This window comes from Eucalyptus grandis, chromosome 4, assembly GCF_016545825.1.
Source record: "Eucalyptus grandis isolate ANBG69807.140 chromosome 4, ASM1654582v1, whole genome shotgun sequence".
Taxonomy (NCBI): Eukaryota; Viridiplantae; Streptophyta; class Magnoliopsida; order Myrtales; family Myrtaceae; genus Eucalyptus; species Eucalyptus grandis.
Genome location: NC_052615.1, coordinates 34,131,901 through 34,154,354, shown reverse-complemented (window position 1 = coordinate 34,154,354; position 22,454 = coordinate 34,131,901). Strand labels below are relative to the sequence as shown.

At 41.9% G+C, this 22,454-nt stretch overlaps 5 protein-coding genes across 7 annotated transcripts; 1 reads left to right on the top strand and 4 right to left on the bottom strand.

Annotated features, from left to right (window-relative positions):
* Positions 1-1,547: 1,547 nt before the first annotated feature.
* LOC104418953 (SKP1-like protein 1A) lies at positions 1,548-3,621 on the bottom strand. Its single transcript, XM_010030435.3, has 2 exons — positions 3,164-3,621; positions 1,548-2,000 (listed from the first exon to the last, which is right to left on the bottom strand). Exons 1-2 carry the CDS (start codon positions 3,482-3,484, stop codon positions 1,827-1,829), a joined length of 495 nt encoding a protein of 164 aa, XP_010028737.1. The 5' UTR covers positions 3,485-3,621; the 3' UTR covers positions 1,548-1,826.
* An 806-nt stretch (positions 3,622-4,427) lies between these two features.
* LOC104418954 (SKP1-like protein 11) lies at positions 4,428-6,865 on the bottom strand. 3 transcript variants are annotated; one of them, XR_001981519.2, is made up of 3 exons: positions 6,451-6,865; positions 4,996-5,294; positions 4,428-4,911 (listed from the first exon to the last, which is right to left on the bottom strand). XR_001981519.2 is itself a non-coding variant. In XM_010030436.3 (2 exons), the coding sequence occupies exons 1-2, from the start codon at positions 6,841-6,843 to the stop codon at positions 5,124-5,126; spliced, it is 564 nt and encodes a 187-aa protein (XP_010028738.3). In that variant the 5' UTR covers positions 6,844-6,865; the 3' UTR covers positions 4,429-5,123. The 3 variants fall into 3 exon arrangements, 1 of the variants encoding a protein (XP_010028738.3); XR_720758.3 differs by having other exon boundaries at positions 4,428-4,881; XM_010030436.3 differs by having other exon boundaries at positions 4,429-5,294.
* Positions 6,866-9,482: 2,617 nt separating this feature from the next.
* LOC104418952 (SKP1-like protein 1A) lies at positions 9,483-11,709 on the bottom strand. Its single transcript, XM_010030434.3, has 2 exons — positions 11,251-11,709; positions 9,483-9,856 (listed from the first exon to the last, which is right to left on the bottom strand). The coding sequence occupies exons 1-2, from the start codon at positions 11,569-11,571 to the stop codon at positions 9,683-9,685; spliced, it is 495 nt and encodes a 164-aa protein (XP_010028736.2). The 5' UTR covers positions 11,572-11,709; the 3' UTR covers positions 9,483-9,682.
* A 1,532-nt stretch (positions 11,710-13,241) lies between these two features.
* On the bottom strand, positions 13,242-16,567 carry LOC104418951 (glycerate dehydrogenase). Its single transcript, XM_010030432.3, has 13 exons — positions 16,359-16,567; positions 16,165-16,248; positions 15,883-16,023; positions 15,122-15,243; positions 14,965-15,046; positions 14,651-14,723; positions 14,477-14,568; positions 14,308-14,382; positions 14,113-14,220; positions 13,929-14,006; positions 13,801-13,845; positions 13,591-13,705; positions 13,242-13,504 (listed from the first exon to the last, which is right to left on the bottom strand). Exons 1-13 carry the CDS (start codon positions 16,479-16,481, stop codon positions 13,482-13,484), a joined length of 1,161 nt encoding a protein of 386 aa, XP_010028734.1. The 5' UTR covers positions 16,482-16,567; the 3' UTR covers positions 13,242-13,481.
* A 2,636-nt stretch (positions 16,568-19,203) lies between these two features.
* On the top strand, positions 19,204-22,372 carry LOC104418950. The gene is made up of 2 exons (XM_010030431.3): positions 19,204-19,740; positions 21,223-22,372. Exons 1-2 carry the CDS (start codon positions 19,396-19,398, stop codon positions 22,066-22,068), a joined length of 1,191 nt encoding a protein of 396 aa, XP_010028733.1. The 5' UTR covers positions 19,204-19,395; the 3' UTR covers positions 22,069-22,372.
* The last annotated feature ends 82 nt before the right edge of the window (positions 22,373-22,454 follow it).

Here is a 22,454-nt window from a genome sequence, read left to right as displayed (position 1 = left end):
ACCATATTGAATCAATATCAATAAAGTTAAAAGCACTCGTGTGTGTATATATGCAGTTACCACCATGATTCGATGTTTGAAACTTTATGAAATAGAATTGACTATAAAAAATTATCTATAGACCAATGTGCGCACATACAATACAATTTCAATTAATACAGCCCAAGTGGGAGAATGTAAGAGTTTTTCTAATGTGGACTACATTAATTGACATTGTAATTTACTGTTTTACAGAATTTGGACTAAGGTGAAATAGAAGGTTTATTAATTAGTATAAATATGGGACTGACTAGTGTGGGCCGAGTTGAGCCTGACCCGTAATGAGAGGATCTAGTTAAAAACTCCATAAATAGTACTCAAATCTCTTCTCTAACCCTAATTCTTACAAGTATCCTCATATAAGGAGCGTTTACCTAGAGTTAAAGGTGAGAGGTTGTTTCATTGAACCAGTGATACAGACATATTATAGGACCTAGGAATTCACCGAGGCTTCATTCAAATGCCCGCTGGTTCGCCCTACACACCTCTTCTTCCTCTTCAGGTGAGAATGTATCGTTGATATTGAAAATTTTGCATATCTCAACTGGCGTTTTACCCTTCATCATGTCTGCCACTACCGTAGAGGCCAAGTCTAGCAAGGTTGGAATTTCCAAGAAATTTGCTGCCTGAATGGATGCGAGGAAAACTGATGAGCAAAAACATAAAAACACAAGCTTTTGCATTCAACTTATAAATCACATATAAAAGCTCTTCGAAGGTTCAGGTCGATCGGACTTAAAGCACATCTTGGACCTTATGTTGGTCATTCATGTTGAGTTATATGGGTATAAATACTTATACATGATCAAAGCAAAGAAAAGACAATAGATCCCATTGAAGAACAAACTACTTGACTTGATTCATCCACCAAATGGAATGAGTTCCATAACGAACAAAGACGATAGATTCGAGGCTTAGTGCTACCCCTAAGTCAATGTGATCGCCGATCGTGTCATGTTGGATGACCGGTGTTCATGTTAGCAATTTTTGGACAAAATTAGTTAAATGAACTCAATTGGTAAAACGTGAAAAAGTTTAGGACTCAATTAGTAAAATTGTAAAATATAAAATTGAATTTAGGTTTAAGACTTTTTAAACAATTTTCCCACCCATATCCCAGCCCAAACAAGGATATATTAACTTATCCCACACTACATGAATTTTACGTTAGCGATTTCCAGACAAAATTGATCGGATGAATTCAATTAGTGAAACATAAAAAATTTTAAGACTTAAATCGGTAAAATTAAAAGGTTTAGAAAGAATTGGCAAAAATGCAATATGTTTAAGATTTTTTGACCAATTTTCTCACCCAAGTCCGAGCCTAGTATTAAGTATACTCCCCTTAATTTAGGTATCTTTCTTCTCAACTTAAATCTCCATCCCATCGTGTTGGGAATTGCCATCAGGATCTAGACTTGATCACCAAATCCAAACCCGTCAATATATCTAATTGGACCTATCTTTACTCAGAAAGTTTAAGTCAATAAATTATGAGTCAACTAAAATATATAAATTAGTCCACGCCACACTAATTATTTGACGTGGGATTTTTCTTTTTAAAACAACTCATACATGTATCTCAAAACTTCTACTTTACAGGGTCCTCGTGTACAAGAATATGCTGGAAGATCAAACCCTCCCTAAGTATTGAATACGTGAAATTTTCACTTGAACATTCAACCATATCATGTCAGAAAAACTCACCGAAGAGTTCACTTTGCCAGAAGCAAACTTTTAACGAGCCAATGTCTCATATAACACAAGACCCTGAATTCTATGGGGCTTCATTCAAATACCCACTGGTTCTCCCTACGCGCCTCTTCTTCCTCTTCCGGTGTGCATGCGGTCGTGATCTCGAAAGTTTTTTTTATCTCATCCGGAGTCTTACCCTTGATCATGTCTGCCACAGTCTGGCAGCCCAAGTCCAGCAAAGTTGGAATTTCCAGGAAATTTGCCGCCTGAATGGATGCAAGGAAAAACTGATGAGCACAAACATTAAAAAGCAAGCTTTAACCTTCGAGTCATAAATCACATTAAAAAGCTCTTCTGAAGGTGCAGGTTGATTGGAAATAAGCACATCTTGGACCTTATGTTGGCCATTCATGTTGAGTTATCTGGGTATAAATACTTTGTACATTATAAGAGCAAACAATAACCAATATAGATCCCATTGAAGATCAAACTACTTCCCTTGATTCACCTGCCGAACAGATTGAGATCCATTTCGAAAAAAGGCCGATGCTGAACTAGAATAACTGACTATTCGAGGCCTAGCACTGCCCTCAAGACAGAGCTCATGGATTGTGCAGATGATCAAAGCAAGATTTTAGTAATGTTAGCCCGACCTAACCGAATTTGTAAGTAGCAACGCCAGACCTACCTATCATAATTGAGGAAAAGGAAACCGGTCGGAATTGACAAGGCCAAAGTGAGTATTAACCTGACTAATCTAAAGCCGAATCTAGATGTCCTGTTTGTTCATTTGGGCTTCTTGAGTCCTAAAGTTCCGAAGAGGGCTTCAAGGCAATTTAATGTTATCAAGTAAATCAAGAACTTTAAATTAAAAGGAAGGTATAATTTCAAGAGAACTAGTTCACCCGACTCCAGGTTTTGCAGGAGCAGAAGGCGTGCTTTTTAAAAGGGATAAAACGATGGGGCTTTTCGTTTCTTATGTCTGTTTCCCCATCATCAAGCAGGCAGGATTGTAACTCTTCGGTTTGGACTTAACCATCTCTGGTGTTTGGGTTTCAGGAACATTATAATAGTCGAATCGGGCTCTCATTGTTTAGCGGAGCCGTTCGAGGGGGGCGGCAAGAGCCGGAGAATGCAATGCTCTTGAGACGAAAATTCATCAGCTGAGCCATGAGTTCGTGACCTCAGCAAATGCAGATTCGGGATGCTTGCAGAGACGGGAATCGAGCTGCCTAATGGCGTGTTATGCGCGCAATTGAGCAGCACTTGCACTCTTAGAAAGAGAGAAAAACAAAGAATTCCAAGATCGAGCACCGATCACTCCTCAGAAGCCAAAAGTGCAGCAATACGAACATCGTTGCAAATACGAAACAGCACTCCACCACAAAGAAAACCATCGAAATTGACAAAGGGAGATACAAGTACGGACCAGGATGTAGTCGAAGAGAGTGGTGTGATCGACGGCGACGAACTCCTCGTCCCAAGCGCCGAGGCTCTCGTCGTCGACGCCGGCCTCGGCGTGCTTGCTGCAGAACTCCACGACTCCGGCCAGGACTTTGCCGGTGATGTTCGGCACCGGGATCGGGGTGCTGGCGCAGTTCTCGTGGATCATGTTCTCGAGGGTCTTGGACTGCAAGGCGGCGGTCTCCTCGATCTCGAAGGTCGCCCCGTCGGAGCTCCTCAGGGTGATCATCTTCTTCGGGCACGGCGGCGGCGAGGAGGAGGCGTAGGCGGAGGGGGGAGACGACATGGATGGCTTGCTTCGTCGTGTAGAGAGAGAGAGAGAGAGAGAGAGACGTGCAGAGAAAGCAATTAGTAGAGAGATTTGCAGAGGATGTTGTCCGAGAGACAGAGACGGGGGTTGTGTCGTCGACTCGGCGGACGTTGCCGAAGACGAAGGATTTTTAATGTACGGAAAGTTACCTCTGATCTACTCAATAGAGAGATTAACCGGGGCCGTTTGTATTATTCTGCCTTTCCGTTAAAATATAAAATATTTTTCAAAATTACCCAAAAAAAAAAAGTACTGTCGATATTTGTATTTTGCAGAAATTTTAAAGCGTTTCAAAATTAGAAAATATTCAAATACGTGAGTCAGGAAATTTTAATTAAGCGAAAGATTAAAAATCAAGTCAATCCCATTAGATATCTGAGTTATCCTACTTTCTTTCTTTTTTTCTTTTCCTTTTTAAGTTTAATCTCATTGGGATCATATTAAAAATTGCGAGAATGATATGTAGATCATGTACTTCTCAGTCATGTATCTAATTCTTAATGAGATAGTTGCACGATTCAATTATATTTTGAAGGAACAGAACTTTTGGAGAGATATATGATGAGAACAATCTTGATTTTAATGGAAAGATGAGAGTTTCGATACTTTATGCGATCTATATATGATTCATATGTAAGTTCATTTTTCTAGTTTTAGCTTCTTTAGAACTTGTTAGCGTGCAATTGACTAGATCTTTCACCTCTCAAGAAACACATGAATAACCTTTTAAGGTTTACTGACCAAAAAAAAAAAAAAAAAAAAAAAAACACCTTTTAAGGTTTGGTTAGTAGAAACTTCATTACTTGCTGTCACTAGTCTTCAAATTGTAATACCAGACATGCATGATTTAGGTACAACATTTGATTGGACTGAAGATAGAGAATGTATACAATATTTCTCTTGTAAGCTATGCCACACGAGATCAAAAATTATATTTGATAGTCTCTCCTTTTATTCATCATAAACCGAAGGTCAACAACTCTGATCAACCTCTGATGTCCTTACATTTCACGCTTATTGAAAAGATATATTTGACAGGCTTATTTTATGAGCGTGGAATGCACATCAAAAGGCTTTTTATCTTTCATATGCACAAGGAAGAGGCGCTGCATCGGGCACTCGGTCACAATCGATTGTGCGATACTTCCATCAAATTTTCAGTCTTCTTGGACTTCTCACTCTACGATCGGTAGGTTTCAATACTCAATTCCATACGCTTGTCATGACATGGCTCGTTTTTCCAGGGATTCTAGCTTTCAAGTCTTGTTCGAGGCACGGGACATCTCATCCTTTGCGCAAGGCATCAGCAGCACCAACCAGCAGCAACGTTCATGGCTTTCCTTTGGCAAAGTAGTTCATATTCATCCTGCTTCCTGGAGTCCTCACCAAGATGCAAGCACACACTGGGATATCAAATCCTTACTAAGTACTAAATCCGTGAAATTATTGCTTGAACATTCATTCCGTATCATATCAGAAAAACTCACAAAAGTTTTCACCGCGTGAGAAGTGAACATTCATCGAGCCAATGTCCGATCCATATTAAGGCAGCAAAGGAAACAGAACTCCTTTCATAATATTAACATATGACAGGACCCAGGAATTCTCCGAGGCTTCATTCAAATGCCCACGGGTTCGCCCTACACACCTCTTCCTCTTCGGGTGAGAATGTATCCTTGATATTGAAAATTTTGCGTATCTCAGCTGGGGTTTTACCCTTCATCATGTCTGCCACTACCGCAGAAGCCAAGTCTAGCAAGGTTGGAATTTCCAAGAAATTTGCTGCCTGAATGGATGTAAAGAAAACTGATGAGCAAAAACATAAAAAGGCAAACTTTTGCATTCAACTTATAAATCACATATAAAAGTTCTTCAAAGGTTCAGGTCGATCGGACTTAAAGCACATCTTGGACCTTATGTTGGCCATTCATGTTGAGTTCTATGGGTATAAATACTTGTACATGATCAAAACAAAGAACAGACAACAGATCCCATTGAAGAACAAACCGCTTGACTTGATTCATCCACCAAATGGAATGAGATCCATAACGAACAAAGACAGATAGATTCGAGGCTTAGCACTGCCCCCAAGTCAATGTTCATGGATGGTGCAGACCAAGATTTGTAGTAATGTTGGACCGACTTAACTGAATTTGTGAGTAACAATGTCAGACCTACCAAACAGAATTGGGGAAAAGGAAACCCGTTGGCATTGACAAGGATAAAGTGAGTATCCAAAGCCAAATCCGGATCCAATATCCTGTTTTTTCTTATGGGCCTTGAATGTTAAGGTTCCAAAGAGGGCTTCAAAGCAATTTAATGTTATAAGGTAAATCAAGAACTCAAATTAAAAGGAAGGTATGAGATCAACAGAGCCAGTTCACCTAAGGTGGGGAAATCCAGGCTCTGCGGGAGCAGAAGGCATGATTTTAAAAGGGAGAAAGGGGTTTTTCGGTTTTTGTCTGTTTCTCCATCTTTGTGCTGGCAGGACCGTACCTCTGTCTCTTGACCGAAGACAAGAGTTTCAGTTTAGAACGTCTTAATATGTGATCTCCTGTGGCTGTTTGGCCCTCTTATCTACCAAAAGAAGAGAGGGGTCTTATCATTTTCTGTTCACTATTGTCCCATTGTCGGGTCCTCTGACCTCTGGTTGTATGTTATGCACAAGAGAGGCCTGGACAACCAAACAATAATCAAGATGAAGAAACGGAGGCGTAGAGGTCAGCGCTCAAAGAATGCACAAATTGCCAATTCCTAGCACCCAATTGAACAGTACTTCGCAGACTCTCAGAGAGAAGAAAAAAGATCAGAACTTCCCAAGATTGAGCATGGATCGTTCCTTAGAAACCAAGCAGCAAAACAAACACTGATCGCCAATACGAAAAAGAACTCTACCCCAAAGAAAACCATCGAAATTGAGAAAAGGAGATAGAAATACGGACCAGGATGTAGTCAAAGAGAGTGGGGTACTCAACGTTGACGAACTCCGCATCCCAACCGCGGAGGCTCTCGGCGTCGACGCCGACCTCGGCGTGCTTGTTGCAGAACTCCACCACCTTGGCCAGGATCTTGCCACTGATATTCCGCAACGGGATCGGGGTGCCAGCGCAGTTCTTGATCATGTTCTCGAGAGTCTTGGACTGCAAGGCCACGGTCTCCTCTATCTGGAAGGTCTCTCCCTCGGAGCTCTTCAGGGTGATCATCTTCTTTGGGCACAGCGGCAAGGAGGAGGAGGAAGAGGCCGACATGTTCGACTTGTTTGATGTCGAGAAAGAGAGAAAGACTAGCAGAGAAAGTAGCTGAAGAGTTGCAGAGGAAGTCTTCATATTTAACATAAAGAACAATAAATTCCAATGGGCATCTGATATATTATCTCCCTCTCTTTCCTTTCTTTTCTTCTTCAGCTTCAGCATACCGTGATCAGGTATATACGTGTAGGAATGATCCTTTACCATCTCCATTTCTGCTGAGTAATGAATAGGACAGGATAAAAAAAATATCCGACTTTATTACTATAATTCGCTTATTAAAAGATTTCTAAATTTTATATCTTCTTATATCTAGATTTATTCTTATTAAAAATTTAGTCGACTAAACACACTCTTTATTTCATATTTCTCCAATTTTTTTTTATAAAGGAATTTATATCTCGAAAGAAGCTGCTTCCAAGATATAAATTTTGATTGTGTTCATCAGACATTCATTAATCTTAGAGATCTGAGTTGATTTTAGAAATTAGGCCCACCATCCATAGTTTTGGGATTTAGGCTTAAGTGGGATAAGTCAGGCCAGCCACAGCTTGCGACCCGCAGTTGTCCTGAATTTCTCCATCACAAGACGGCGGCGATTAGGGTACCGCAACATCGCCGGCCACCAATAGATTTCCCATCTATCAATTACAGAATCGAGAATCTTGATTGACCTTCCATCGGCAAATTTTCAGTTGCTGATATCTAGTCACGTCTACGTAGAGAATGTCCTTATCGGCTCTGGCATTTATTTACTCTATAACCTGGAAAAAGTGGTAGTCGAAGGGCCTTGTGAGGGCGCCGACCGTTCCCAATATGTCCTAAGCCTCAGATCTAAAATGCTAGGATTTCATAAATTAGTCTCCTTCCATATGTCACTTATGTAGTTTAATTTTCTCTATTACTACATAGGCATTGAGGATGTCTAGTCAGCCTAGGTCACATAAAATTGATTGCTACCGACTCCTCTCTTGCTCTCTTTTTTAAAAGAGTTTTTACAAGTCAATTCGGTAGCCGACTCGAGAAAATCCAAGGAATTGAGGTGCCTCAGTTGAGCGATCCCAAGATTGCAAAATTTTGAGGTTTTATAATGTTTAGATCACACATGGCATACTGACCTGCTATGTAATCAATGCATATCCATGATTATGGCACCTAAGGGTGTATATGCTAGTGTCATGGTCACGAGGTTTCCGCTATCAAGAGACCATGATCAAGGAAGAGATCACCGAAGGTTCCCACAAGAGCTTCCAAAACATTCTTAGAGATGGGCGAGACAATAATTACATTGAAGACCTAGGACTCTCTCAACATAAATGTCGGGGTAGTAGGTTAGAAGACATGATCTCATCCGTTGGATCGAAAGACGATCAATTGTTGTAATTTGAGTGTCTCAAATATAAGAAGGGGTGCTCTCCCCCTCATTGTAATCATCCAACAATTTCATAATTAAAGTTCCATTCTCTTGTTCAAAACTTTTCTCTCTAGAAACTTTCTCTTTCTAAGATCCAGGTGGGCAAGCGAGTGAGCGATCAATCCAAGCAAGGTTTGGCTTAAGCACTGGAACAATCCTAAACAATCCAAGAGAGCCCAAGTCACCACACAATCTCGATCCCGAACGATCGGCCCGTGATGCTAGATTGAAAATTATATAGAGGAAAATTAATTTGAGAATTTTAAGTGTTGACCATTTTAATGCTGAAAAATAAAAGAAAATGTTATTTGATAATAGTTGAACATTGAATATTGAATGATACCTTTCGGCTAATAAAGAATTGTTATGATTGGTAGGTTTTAGGATTTTACCAGTGTAATAGATAATTTTATCAAATAGCAATTATCAAATCAATCATTAGTATAAAATTACTATTTACCGTTGGATAAGTGATATATCATTAGATTTAATTTTATAATTGCATTCTTCAATATGCCAAACATAAACGGTGATGTATAATTTAACTTCAAGAGGCTTAATAAAGATCCTCAAACAAGTACCGACCATCAAATTTGAAGAAACTCATATTTGAATTACATAGAAACTCTCCATTTAATTTGCATGGAATTAACCATTTTTAATGATTCAAATTTGATCATATTACACTTAACGGAATAATTTTTTTCGCTTTATGTAAGCCGAAAAAGTCAGAAGCCAATCGAGGGTCCCAATCTTGAAAACTGAAACTTCATACGGCATGCTTCTCCACGTGCTATAAACTTAACCTCTGTATTCCCCGCAAGTCTCTCCTCTTCATCACAAACCGAATGTGAACCACTATCATCAACCTCAGGTGGCCTTTACATCCCGATCTCTTCAACCAAAAGTCAATTACTATCATCAACCTCCGGTGGCCTTTACATCTCGATCTGATTGAAGAGATATACGCGATCGGCTTATTTTATGAGTACGGAGTGCACAAGATTTTTATTTTTCCATATGCATAATGAAGAGGCGCCACCCGGTGCACGAGGCACTCAGTTACCATCAATCACCTGATACTTTCGTCTTGAGTGCTTTGAATTCTTGCGCTACAACCAGTAGATTGCAGAACTCATTCCCTCTCCTTACCATGACATGCCTCCTGCAAAGCAAGGGCACAAGGGACATCATCCTATGCTCAATGCATCAATCAGCAGCACCAACCAGCGACGTTTGCGGCTCTACTTTGGCAAAGTAGCTGCTACTTTTTCTACTTCACAGAGTCCTCAATAAGATGCAAAGAATAGGCTGGAAGATCAAACCTCCACTATCAGATCTGTGAAATTTTCGCTCGAATGTTTGTCTGTATTACGTCAGAAAAATTCTTATGAAAGTCCCCAGTGTGTGGAGTAAACAGTTAACAAGCATCCGTAGATAAGGCAATGAAAAGAAGCAGTAACTCTTTCATAATATTAACATAAGAAAAAACCCAGGAATTCGCTGAGGCTTTCATTCGAACGCCCAGTGGTTCTCCCTCCGCACCTCTTCTTCCTCTTCCGGTGAGAATATGGATTTGATATTGAAAAATTTGCGTATCTCATCCGGAGTTTTGCCCCGGATCATGTCCGCCACAACATTGCATGTCAAGTTCAGCAAGGTTGGAATTTCCAGGAAATTTGCAGCCTGAATGGATGCAAGAATAAACTGATGAGCACAAACATTAAAAAAGTAAGCTATAGCTTCACATCGTAAATCACATTCAAAAGCTCTTTAAAGGTGGTAGGTTGATTGGACTTAAGCACATTTTGGAACCTATGTTAGCCATTCATGTCAAGTTATCTGGGTGAAAATACTTGTACTCGATAAGAGCCAAATATAAACAACAGAAATTACTTGACTTGATTCATCCTTCAAATTGAATGAGATCTATTTCGAACAAAGCTGATGCTAAACTAGCATAACAAACCGTTCGAGGCTTAGTATTGCCAGCAAGGCAATGTTCATGGATTTTGCAGATGATAAAAGAATGACTTGTAGTAATCTCAAACCAACCTAACTGAATTCGTGAGTAGCAATGTCAGACCTACCTAAAAGAATTGAGGAAAAGGGAATCTGTCGGCGTTGAGGAGCACAAAGTGAACACTCAGCTGACCAACTCCAAAGCTGAATCTGGATCCAATATCCCGTTTGTTCATATGGGCTTTGAATCTTGAGGTTCCAAAGAGGGCTTCGAGGCAATTTAACGTTCTAAGATAAATCAAGAACTTAAAAAGGAATGTGCAAGTTCAACGGAATTAGTTCACTTAACGGGGTAATCCAGGTTTTGCAGGAGCAGAAGGCGTGTTTCTGAAAGGGAGAAAATGATGGGCTTTTCAGGGTTCTGTCTGTTCCTCCATCATCGTGGAGCCAGGAAGACAGCCCTCCAGTTCGGACATAACCACGTCTGGCGTTTGGGTTATGGAAGGATTATTCTTAAACTAGACTCATTGTTTAGTGGAGCCGTCCAAGGGGACGACAAGAGTCGCAGAATGCAACGCTCATTTGACGAATTTCATAAGCTGAGCCATGAGTCCAGGAAATAAAGCTGCCCCATGGCTCGCCAAGCATAGAACAGTCTCCGAAGCAGAGGACTGCATGCTTCTGCAAACCCCTGAAGGTGAATTTTCTCATCTTTCGTCCGGAGACAAAGTTGGTATCTTCTGGTTTAGTCCTAAACGTCGTAACCCGAAATCTACTTTGGCTGTTCGGCCATCTAATCTACCAAAACAAGAGAAGGGGCCTCATCATTTTCTTCTTATTAAGTTCCCATCATCAGCTCTTCCGAGTTCTGATTGTATGTTACGCACAAGAGAGGCATGGACAACCAAACAATGATCGAGGAAAAAGAATCGGATGCGCCCAATTGAACAACACTTCGCAGGCTCTTGGAGAGAAATGAGAAAAAAATCAAAGCTTTCCAAGATTTGAGGATGTATGGTTCCTCAGAAACCAAAACATTGATCACCACCACGAAACCGAACTCCGCCCCCAAAGAAAACCATCGGAAATCGAGAGAAAGAGGAGAGGGGAGTACGGACCAGGATGTAGTCGAAGACGGTGGCCTGCTCGACGTTGACGAACTCGGCGTCCCAGGCGCGGAGGCTCTCGTCGTCGACGCCGGGCTCGGCGTGCTTGCTGCAGAACTCCACGACCTTGGCCAGGATCTTGCCGGTGACGTTCGGGAGCGGGATCGGGGTGCCGGCGCAGTCCTCGTCGATCATGTTCTCGAGGGTCTTGGACTGCAGGGCGGCGGCCTCCTCGATCTCGAAGGTCTCCCCGTCGGAGCTCCGGAGGGCGATCATCTTCTTTGGGCACGACGGCGAGGCGGCGGCGGAGGAGGGCGGAGGAGACGACGACATCGCCGGCTCGTCTCGCGGATGGTTGAGAGACGGACGGACTTGCAGAGGAGAGAGAAAGTTGCTGAGAGAGAGAGAGGAGGGCTGAGCTAGCGTTTGTTTTTTCTTTTTTTTTTTTGGAACAGAGGCTGAGCTAGCGTTGAGTGCTCTAAAATTAATGAAGGAATTTAATAGAGAGACTCAGTCGGGTCTGTTTGAGATTATTCTTATAAGAAAGAAATTCGATTTAATCTCGATTTTCTTTTTTATTGGATGGATGCAACATTTTTTTATGCATCTTTTGATTATTAATTCCTAAATATTAAGAGGAAAAAAGTTCTTTTCTATTGTAACTGCAATGCATCCTTGAATAAATCGAGAGGACATATTTTCCATCAAAATCTAAAAACTATAATACATTTTAACTTAAATTTACTTGTAAATGTTTTCTATTTTTTGCGAAAGTTTTAAATATTTCATATTTAAAATGGATTTAATTAACGTAAGTCGTAAATTTCGATTAAACAAGAATCGGAAGGTAGAAATAATCTAAACAGACATAGGGCATATTCTTTCTTTTGGTTTTTTTTTTTTTTTTTTTTCAGTTTAACCTTGTCCTGATCATGGAGAGAACAGGAGGAGGGATACATTTATCACGTATTTCTCAGCTGCATGATTTGATCATATTTTGATCAAATAAGACTTTTTAAAGAGATGTCCAGTTACATAAATTTCAAACGAAAGTCATAAAAAGATATTAATTTTTTATGGGAAGATGAAAGTGTCGATACATTCACGATTCACGGGAGAGTTTATGTTTCTAATTTTTGGTTCTTGAGAAACCGATAGCACGTGAACTCAACTTAATCATTCACCCTTCAATAACACATAATGTTTAGAAGAATAATCCTCAACATAGCCTCTTGAGGTGAGACTACAGTTCTATACTTGCATAATTTAGGTACTAACTTTGATTGGATCAAAGACAATGCAAATGTGTGCAATCATCCTTATGCTAAACAAGCAAATGGAATTGGTGACAAGATCAGTACCATGCAAGCTTGGTTGTACTTATTAATGATGACGTGGATTTCTTTGTCTCCACAACGGTGACATGGACTAAAATATAGGAAAATAGAAAAAAATATATATATAAGATAAGAAGAGAAACCCCAACACAGAGAGAAAGAAGGCGCGAACGGGTAGGCTAGCCTGGGGTGGCCACAGCCGCCCTGCCCAGCCGCCGGCGAGGGTCCGGTGTCCCTCACCGGGCTCCAGCAAATCCGCCATCATTGGTTTTCTTTTTTTTTTTTTTTTTCTTTTTACCTCACTGCTTTTGACGGAGTTTCGGAAGTGATTCCTTCTGGCTCGCTCAAGTCTTTTGATCTTTTGACACCATGCTTTAGAAAGATGTGCACACTGAGAGAAGTTGAGTAGTAGTTTGGTAACGCTTCAATGTTAATTTGAAGGATTCGACTCTCCATTGACGAGATCTTCAAATTTTGGAGAGAAATGCTCGAGAAGCGAAGATCTACATACTCGGGATGGCCATTGCGACATGGTTCCATTGCCATGAACGGAAAAAAAAAATGCCATCTAATGGGATCGAATGACTCTAAATGATCATACCAATCAGCCCATCACAAGCTTCGATCGTGTGCGCCATGACATGATATGACAAAAGGCCAAGCATACATCACTCCCAAAGAACCACGACTTCTATATAAGGATCAAATGGATCAGAAAAATGCATTTATAAGCTCTTGAATTGACAGAAACTAGCATCTGCATTACGATAGAAACGGAGTGTACGCTTATCAGCACTTCCTGCGAGAGAGGACTCATATGCAAAACATTCCCTAGCCCTATGAACCCTCGTAACCTGTCCATCATATGATTCTCTCCAGCCGGCCATCAAGGATCGAGCTTCAGGCTCATAGCCTTGAAACAGGCAAACCTGTACCGATTCACAAGACTGTCAGCAGACTAAACTTAAAAAATGTATCACCTTTCACCAAAAGTTACAAAGAAGGCGCTTCATACTTAAGGCTTTTGCATTGACGATGCTTGGACATGCGGCCGGAGGTGGCGCGTTCTCATTCAGAAACGGTTCAACTCGGTTTGCATCCGACCAAACTGGATACCCTTTAATCTTTCCCTGAATGCATAGAATTGGTCAGCATCTCACTGAATTTGTCAAGCCAAATGTGGTCAAGCGAGCAGATAGTGAGGTTGTGTTACTAGTTTACGTACCAGGACATTCAGAGCAGCCAAGGTAGCCATGCCTTCACGAGTCCACTGCACAATTACCAGGAAGAGCCTTAGACGGTCATTGCAAAAAAAAAAATAGGCGCTGGGGATTTGTTGTTACCAGTCATTACCTTAGAAGCAGAAGCAATATGAGGTACCACAATGGCATTCTTCATGTCCGAAAGTCCTGGCTTCATGTAAGGCTCATCCTGCCCAGATCATGTTTACAAATGAATTGTGCATAAGCACATCAGTGGTGATGATAGTAGAGAGCAGAGATGGAGTTGAGGATGAACAAGGAGGGGCTTTGGTTACCTCGAAGACATCAAGACCAACCCGGAACATGGGATTCTGTCTCAAATGCTCCACAAGCGCTACTTCATCAACAACTGGTCCCCTACTACAGTTCACAAGAATCGCTTCCTGTGATGAGGGAAGTAATTAAATTCTCGCATAATCAAATTTTAAGAAGAAGAAGAAGGAGACGGGCAATAAACAAACTATAGCAACCTTCTTCATGGTCGCAAGGCTCTCCTTGTTGATGAGATGAAAAGTGGTTTTGTCCAGGATTGGGTGAAGACTTATCTAGAAACACAACCCAACTTCATGATAAAATGCAGATTGATGGAAATTTGTACAGAAATCCGAAAGTAAAGTTTTTGGCAAAACGAAATCCCACCACATCAGCTTCCCGGAGAACCTCATCCATGCTTGCAGCTCTTCTCCAGGTAACTGGCTGTTCGCCATTAGCTTTTAGAAACTCACCGTAAGCTGAAACCACAAATTATGTTCGCAAAAATTAGAGTCTAGGGATAGAACTTGACTGGCATGAATAGATTGGCTCACTACGTGCCTGTAACAAACTTCTCAAGGCGAGTGGCTTGGTAAAGATCATAGTAAATGAGGTTCATCTTAAATCCTTCGATCTGTAAAGGAAAAAATCACAATAAGCTATGTAAACCCATCCAAACGACTTCTCGCATTATACACAAGTGGCTAAGATCACTTCATAGTCGTATAAGATTAAGCAGAAAACCAACTCAGTGATGGGACCAAAATATTCCGAAAAGAAACCTATCTGAACTAAAAAGAAAAGGGAAGATCCAATCCATTTTAAGAGGTTAGAAGAGAAATGGACTAATATGAGGAATTAAATTAGCTGGATACCATCATTCTTGCATATGCAGATCCAATACGACCAGCTCCAATCACTCCAACAGTCTGCCCCTTAAGCAAATTGCCGACAAACCTACCACATGAAATGAAAACTTTGAGGATGTAAGTAAGTAATAAAAACTTTGAGAAGTGAGGTTTGCGATATTACAGATGAGGGAGCCATCCATCGTATAAGCCCGCCCTCATGAACTCGTCTGCCTCAACGATTCTTCTGGCAGCTGCTACAGAAAGCGAAGCTGCCAGCTCTGCGGTCGTCTCTGTAAGCACACCCTATCCAAGAAGTAGACAAATGCTTACATTAGATTAATAAGCAATAATTGGCAATCGTAGTTCAGAGTTCACACTGTATAAGGTGCTTTGCTTATATGAATAACTCTAATCACATATTTCCAGATATCTCATTTACCCTTCGTGTCGTTTGTCTAAATGATCATATCGGTAAAAGGCAGAGCCAAAGCTTGTAAAATCTGGTAATCTGATATATCTTTGGGTATTTCAGGACGTAGCAGCCATAACCATATCACGGCACATGAAGAAGGTTCCCTCAAGTAAATGCCAAGAGAATCGTACTCGTACTATGCTCTTATTCCTCGATCCAAACTTTATCAGTCTAATCCTCGTATTTTAGCTTTGAAAAAACGTGTGCTGATTAGTAAACCCCAATTGCAGCATTGATTTCTTTTGGTCAAACAATTGCATCATTCTCAACATGCCCCATCTTGCAACTTATTTCATGAATCGCCATCCGATGAAACCAAAGATGATGACAATAATGAACAACCATTTCCTACGACTGATCATCAAGCCATGAACACACTACTGAACTAGTACCTCATCCAATCAGACGGGTCAGAAGAAAACGAAGGAAGATGTATAGTCTCTCGATCAAGTGAGCAACGTAAAACTTACAGGAGTGTTTCCAACAGCAACACCGTACTTGTTCGCAGCACTGACATCCACGTTGTTGTAACCAACCGCCATGTTACTAAAAGCTTTTCCTCCTGCTCTGCTCAGCGCGGAGAATAGTGTCTCTCCCCAATCCTCCGTCAACTTCAACATAACAAAAAAAAAAAAAACCAGAGACCCATTTCAGAAAATTACGTGGAAGAAGCGAACATCTGCGAGTTTCTCTCGGACAACCTCAAAAACGACCCAGACAGGAAGGGATAGACAGACGGAGAGAGAAAGCACCTGTCCGATGACTCCATCGCACCTTTCGCCGATGAGGGCGATGATGTCTTCCACGGACAAGATGGTCTTCTTCTGTGTGCATATCTGGTCAACAACGCAAAACAAGAAATGCCCGTTAATGATGGAAACAAAGGTATGATCGCCGTATGGGACGAACGAGTTATGGTCGCAAGATTCCATGCGGTTCAATCTACCTCGACCCGACAGTCTTGCTCGATCAAGAGATTGATCCACCGAGTCCCGGGCATGGGCTTCGTGCTGACCACCCTGTACTTCCCATTCGGGTTCCACACTTCGATCGAAACTGGCTTCGCCATGCCCGACCTCTTCTTCGCTTCCACTTCAGCAGTTCCTCACCGCACTGCGAAGGACGACAGCAGAGCCGTTCGAACGTCTGGCCACCCGGTTTTATACTTCGCTGCTGAACCCGGGAGACGCAGCGTGTCGCGCTTTGCCCGGCGCTCGCGAATCACAGCCGTCGATCGGTAGGACCGTTGACCCCGGCCTTCCATTTGATAGCGTTCAACCGGGTTCATATTTGGGCGATGGGGATTGGACGGGGATTTTATCTGGAGTGTGTGATGGAATCGGGAGGGGGCTACTTTGGTGTCGGGGAGTTGGGGCTTTTGGACCTCACGTTTCCGGCAAGAGATAGGAGCTGAAGTAGCTTCGCGCAAGGGCGACACGTGTGGGGCGCATCTATCCTTCTTTTGTGATCCGAACTGTCCTTGTGAAAGCCATTTGGGTAGAGCAAGAATGCCACCCATGGGCATGGTTCTAATTCCAAGATCCAAAGCTCTGTCTAAACTAAACAGTGTCGTAAATCGTGCTCCTAGCATGATTAATGTGTTTTGACTATTCATGTTTATTTCATCGAGGGATTTCACCTTTGAATCAAAAAAATCACATGAAATGTCTGAACTAGATACTCTTTGGAAATTTCGCATGACTGGTTGATGGAAATTTTTTAATTACCCGAGTTTCAAGCTAGCTTTATTCGCTTTTTGATATAGGCAATCGGGGTAGATCTAGGATCTGAGTGAACCTGGATTTGAATGCCCATCTGATCAGTGGCGCCCGAACAATTTAGCCTGACCCGAATGGTGTTGGGTTGAACGCTGCATCCGGTCCTTTCGGCATATCGGGCCGTTCGAGAGTCAAAGCAATTGGGTCCACGCGGCCCAGATTCCTAAGGATAGTGGGCCTCTCTCTCAGTGCCGAGGCCCGTGTACTTGTAGTGTATGGGCTTGCTGTCGGAGCTCAGAGCTTATCCACCATCCCCATCCCCGGTGGTTCATCGACGGGCCTATTCTTCTCGAGCGAGGCCCAATTAACGAGGCCCGGGAACAGCCTCCGTGGCACGTGTCGGGCACAAGCCAGCGCGGGGGGGCCACGCGTTTGGGTTGGCCGAGCATGCGAAGGTCACGAGCTCTTGGGTCCGGCCTGGCGAGCGTGGTTGGTAAGAGTTGATGAACAAAAAAGCTAGGCCAGAAAATGTCCACAATCACTAAATTCTTAAAAAAAAAAAAAAAAAAAAATTTGTTACTTCAACCCTTTTTTTCTCGTGGAAAAAGTCCGGGGCCAGTGATTAAACAGAGAAAATCAACGATGATTATCATCTGATTCACATTACCAGGTGATTAAACGCATAAAATCATCAATAGACGTGAAAAGATATTTAGATGTGATTTTCAGTTGGTGTTGTATTTGGTCAATAAGGAAAATCAACACGAAAGCGTCAGGCATTTAAATCGCAATTGTGGATTTCGTTTTCAAATAAAGATTGTCCATTGGAAAACTCACGATGATGAGATTTGAGACGTGGAAGGCTCGATTTTGGTGTTGTGGCTTCCATTGAGACCGCAAGTTTTTTTTGGTCAATAGACTAATCGATCAATGTGAATGGACAACAAGCCCGCCATGTGTTTGGAGTGTTGACTTGGACCTAAACTTTTTCGCCAGATCTGGCCTGAACGTGCAATCAACACGTTCTCAATTCAAGGGTGATTCGCTGAAAAAAGAAGGAATTCGTCTCCCTCGCCAACCTTTACCCCAAAGAAGACTCAGCAATTTGCCAATATCAAAATGATGATTTGAGTAGAGAAGACAAGCTTTCGACAAGCTAGTATTACTTGTTTGGAAAGACAATATGTTGTGAAAATTTATCAATGATTTCAAAAGTTTATACCACTCAAATCTAAATTACATTAATTTATACCTTATGAAATGATATGAAGACTAGCGCGATTGAAATTTGCCGCAACCTGATGCAGATCGTTAATGTAAAATTTGCTCCCGTTGTTCATGACTTGAGCATCGATGCGATCGCTTAGGTTTCTATAATTCAAAATGATTTATGATTTCTTATGAATCCGTTTGTATCTAATACTTCAATATGCAATCCTAATTCATATTAGTATATATTTTCTCAATATAAAAAGCATAAGGATTGCGTTATTGTGTAATTGTAGATTCTACCGGTATTATCATTCGATCAAAATGGAGAAAAATATAACCATTGCCATGCACAAATAGAATATAAAACAAACTCATGCTTTCCATCCTGGCATATCGTATTTGGAAAATAGGTTATTTTCCTAATTAAGTATTTGCTAAGCACCCGAGCATTATTGAGGATTTAAATAATACTTGTTAGCATCGTCTATTTTACCAAGTGGACCGCTTTGGTCAAGCAAGACAATCTTGGCACTGTCTTTTGGCTGAGCATGGCATTCCATTCCATTATCTTCCGGGTTAAAACAGACAAATTGGAACTAAATCTCAAAATCCAGTCGTCTGGGTCTGAAGATGCCATGCTTTCCACCTCAACCAGCACTAAACCCAATCAACCAAATTGCAATTACCTACAAACCACGTACATGCACACTTAAAAAAACAACTCTATCATCACCAATAATCACCACAAAACCCAAAAAGGAATCGAAGGAAAAGGAAGAAAATCTCCGATGACCAGTAATTAAAATCAGATTATGGCCAAACAAATCATGTTTTAAAAATCCAAATTTAAGGAGTTGCTAAAGCTCAATCCCCAACCACCCCCCCTTCCCCTCATTTTCATTTCAGGTAAAATCTCTGGACTTGCCAAAATCCCTTTTATCCTCTCTTTCTCTCTCTTCCCCCCCTGGGAAAGTCTGCAAAATCTCTCTTTTTATCACAGAGAGAGATAACAGAGAGAGAGAGAGACAGACAGAGAGACAGATAGAGATAGCCATGGAGAGGCTTCTCTACTCCTCTTCCCCTTCCCTCCCTTCTCGGATCCTCCGCCGCGCCCCTTCCCCCTCCCCCTCCCTCTCCGCCGCCCGCCTCGGCGGCGGCCGCTTCGACTCCGCCAGGCCCGGCCCCTCCTCGCCGGCGCGGCCCGATTCCAGGCCGCCGCCGGGCTCCGTCTCGTGCAAGCACGGGAGTCCGCTTCCGCCTCCTTCCTTTTCTAGGAAACCGTTGGATAGATTGCCGTCCTCCCCATCCTTTTCTTCGATCCGCTCGCCGGAGGAATCGCCGCCGGCTCCGCCACGGCCGTCCGAGCCGACCGTGGCTGGAGATTCTCGGAAGCTCAAGGTAATGGATCTCGGTGTAGATTCATGGTTTCGGTCGCTTCTCGTGTCCGATTGTCTCGTAAATTTGGTCAATTTTGGAGGTCAATCTGAATGTCGTGTGGTTTTGGGAGCGGCGATCCATTTCCAGTCTTCCTTTTTCTGTTCTACCGAAGTAATTTGCTGCGTGCATCTCTGTTTTAAGCGGGATTATCCGATTTACGAAGGATAGAGTTTAGATTTCTTTAAATTATTTTTCAGAAGGAATTCTGGGCATAGCTATGGATAGTTACGCTGTAGTATTCAACCGTCTGCGCATACCTACCTGTTCGATCAGAACAAAGGGCTACATGGAATTGAATTCGCAGTAGGTAAGAATTTGGGAGTACAATGAAGGTTGCTATTGATTATCTTTGCAAAGTGAGGGAGGAATGATCTTTGCAGTGGATGAGAGTTGCGATCGGATAAGGGGATTTGATGCTATTAATCTATGGAAAAGATTTGAGGTGGAAGCTAGGCTTGAAGTGGCTATTATTAGATATTAACCAACTAATATGATCCTGCATTCAGAGCTAGCCACAAGAAAAGGAGTGTGGCCAATCACCTCAGAGGCTCGTTTTTCATGATTTTCTGTAGCATTTTGGACATTGTTGATATCTGCTCTGGCACAACCATTGTGATACCAAAAAAAAAAAAAAATTGTCAGAACTTCTAGAGATGTCATGTGGTTGATTTTGAGGAAGTTTATGCCAGATTTTTTTTCAATAATCATGAAAAGATCTGGTGGTTATCTGCAGAAATTAATGGTGAACTGCTCTGACCTATTTCAGTATATCTTTTATTCCATCAACCCATCATTCATAAACTTTTGCAACTCATAACCTGAAAAAGGAAGTGGGTTAGAATGGACGAAATTGTCAATAAGGTCCAGAAACTTGGTGTTTTCGAACTTAACTTGCTATGGGGAACCGTGGACGAATTATAAGGACATTAAACAAGCACTACAGGTTGTTCAACACCTCTCAAACCTTCTTATTTCTAGTCATGTCATAACTCCTGCGAAGAACATTTGATTATGTGGAAAGTACCAACTGCCATGCAATGCTTGCTCATTCCCAAAGGAACAATAAGGGAAGTTTATTCTGATGCTGGCATGGTGGTAAATGTTACATTAGCTTGTCATTTGGAGTGCTCGAGCTGTTTCAGCTAAGATTATTGCAGACATTGGTGTTAAAGAGTGGGCTGCTCTTCTTGTTGCCTGTGGTTTTCTGTATAATGATACCTTCTGGTCAGGAGGAAGAGATGTTCACAATAACTTGTTTGGAACTATATTTTCTTATTGATTGCAGGTTAATGACGTTCCTCGTGTCGTGTTCTCATGAAAAATTTTAAGAGGGCCGAAATCTTTGTTATAGACTGTTTGGACTACTTCCTTCTGATTTCCTATTCGAAGTTCTGTGGTCTCATCTACATGAAAAAAGCTCAAAATCAGTTTCGTTTTTTTCAGGGATTAAATGCTGGAACTTTTGTGCTACTCTCCGCCCTTATTGTGGCCTTAATTCACCCATTCTTTGCATCACCCGCCTTTGCAACTTTTCAAAGTGCTGCTAAGACAGGAGGACCCGCAGCAGCTGCTGCTGTTGGGACAAGACTTATTCGCACGGAATTACTTACTAGTGCCTGGACAGGTTTCTTTGCTGGGTGCTTGCACACATTATCAGGGCCCGACCACCTTGCTGCACTGGCCCCACTCTCTATTGGTCGAACACGTATCGAAAGTGCTGCTGTTGGAGCCCTTTGGGGCTGTGGCCATGATGCGGGACAGGTACTATTCGGCTTGTTGTTTATACTTCTGAAAGATCGGCTGCATATTGAAATAATCAGAACATGGGGCACGAGAGTTGTGGCCTTCACACTACTTGTTATTGGTGCTATGGGAATTAGGGAGGCTTCAGAAGTCCCCACCCCATGCGTTGCCCTAGAAAATGGGGAGTGTGATGTCAGTCTCTACGAAACACTCGAAAACCCCAAGTTGGGGAAGAAGAAGAAGATTGGATTTGCTACTTTTGCCACAGGGATCATTCATGGTCTACAACCTGATGCATTGATGATGGTCTTGCCCGCACTAGCTTTGCCTTCTCGCTTGGCCAGTGCGGCTTTTCTACTCATGTTCTTGGTTGGAACGGTGGTTGCAATGGGAAGTTACACGGTGTTTATAGGCTCATGCAGTCAGGCGCTAAAGGAACGGATTCCTAGGATAACTGAAAAGCTCACTTGGGCCTCTTCGCTAGTTGCGATTGCCCTCGGACTTGCGATCATCATTAGCCAGTTTTTTGGTTACAGCCTATATTGATCCATCGGTCTCTTAGTGGCAGCACTGGCTTAGAAGCTTCTTCTGTAGCATTAGAAAGATCTGAGAAAGGTTCAATTTGTTTTCGGCGGAAATTCATCATTGCATCATATTTATTTAACAAGCATTGAAATCCTTGCTTTTTATAGTTGTAATCTCAGTATAGAAGCAAATTTACTGATCTACTGTTCTTTTTTTCCGGTGTGTTGACATGTTTGGTTGTAATTTGATTATCCCTGGCCTCTGAATGGTATTATGTAACAGCAAATGATAGCAATGCAATCTATTTGAGTGACCTTTTGATCAATACCCATTTAATTTTATCGGCTGCAGATTCTATATGTTCAGAGACATTGTAGAGCAAACTCTCTGGTGTCCTATCCATCTTG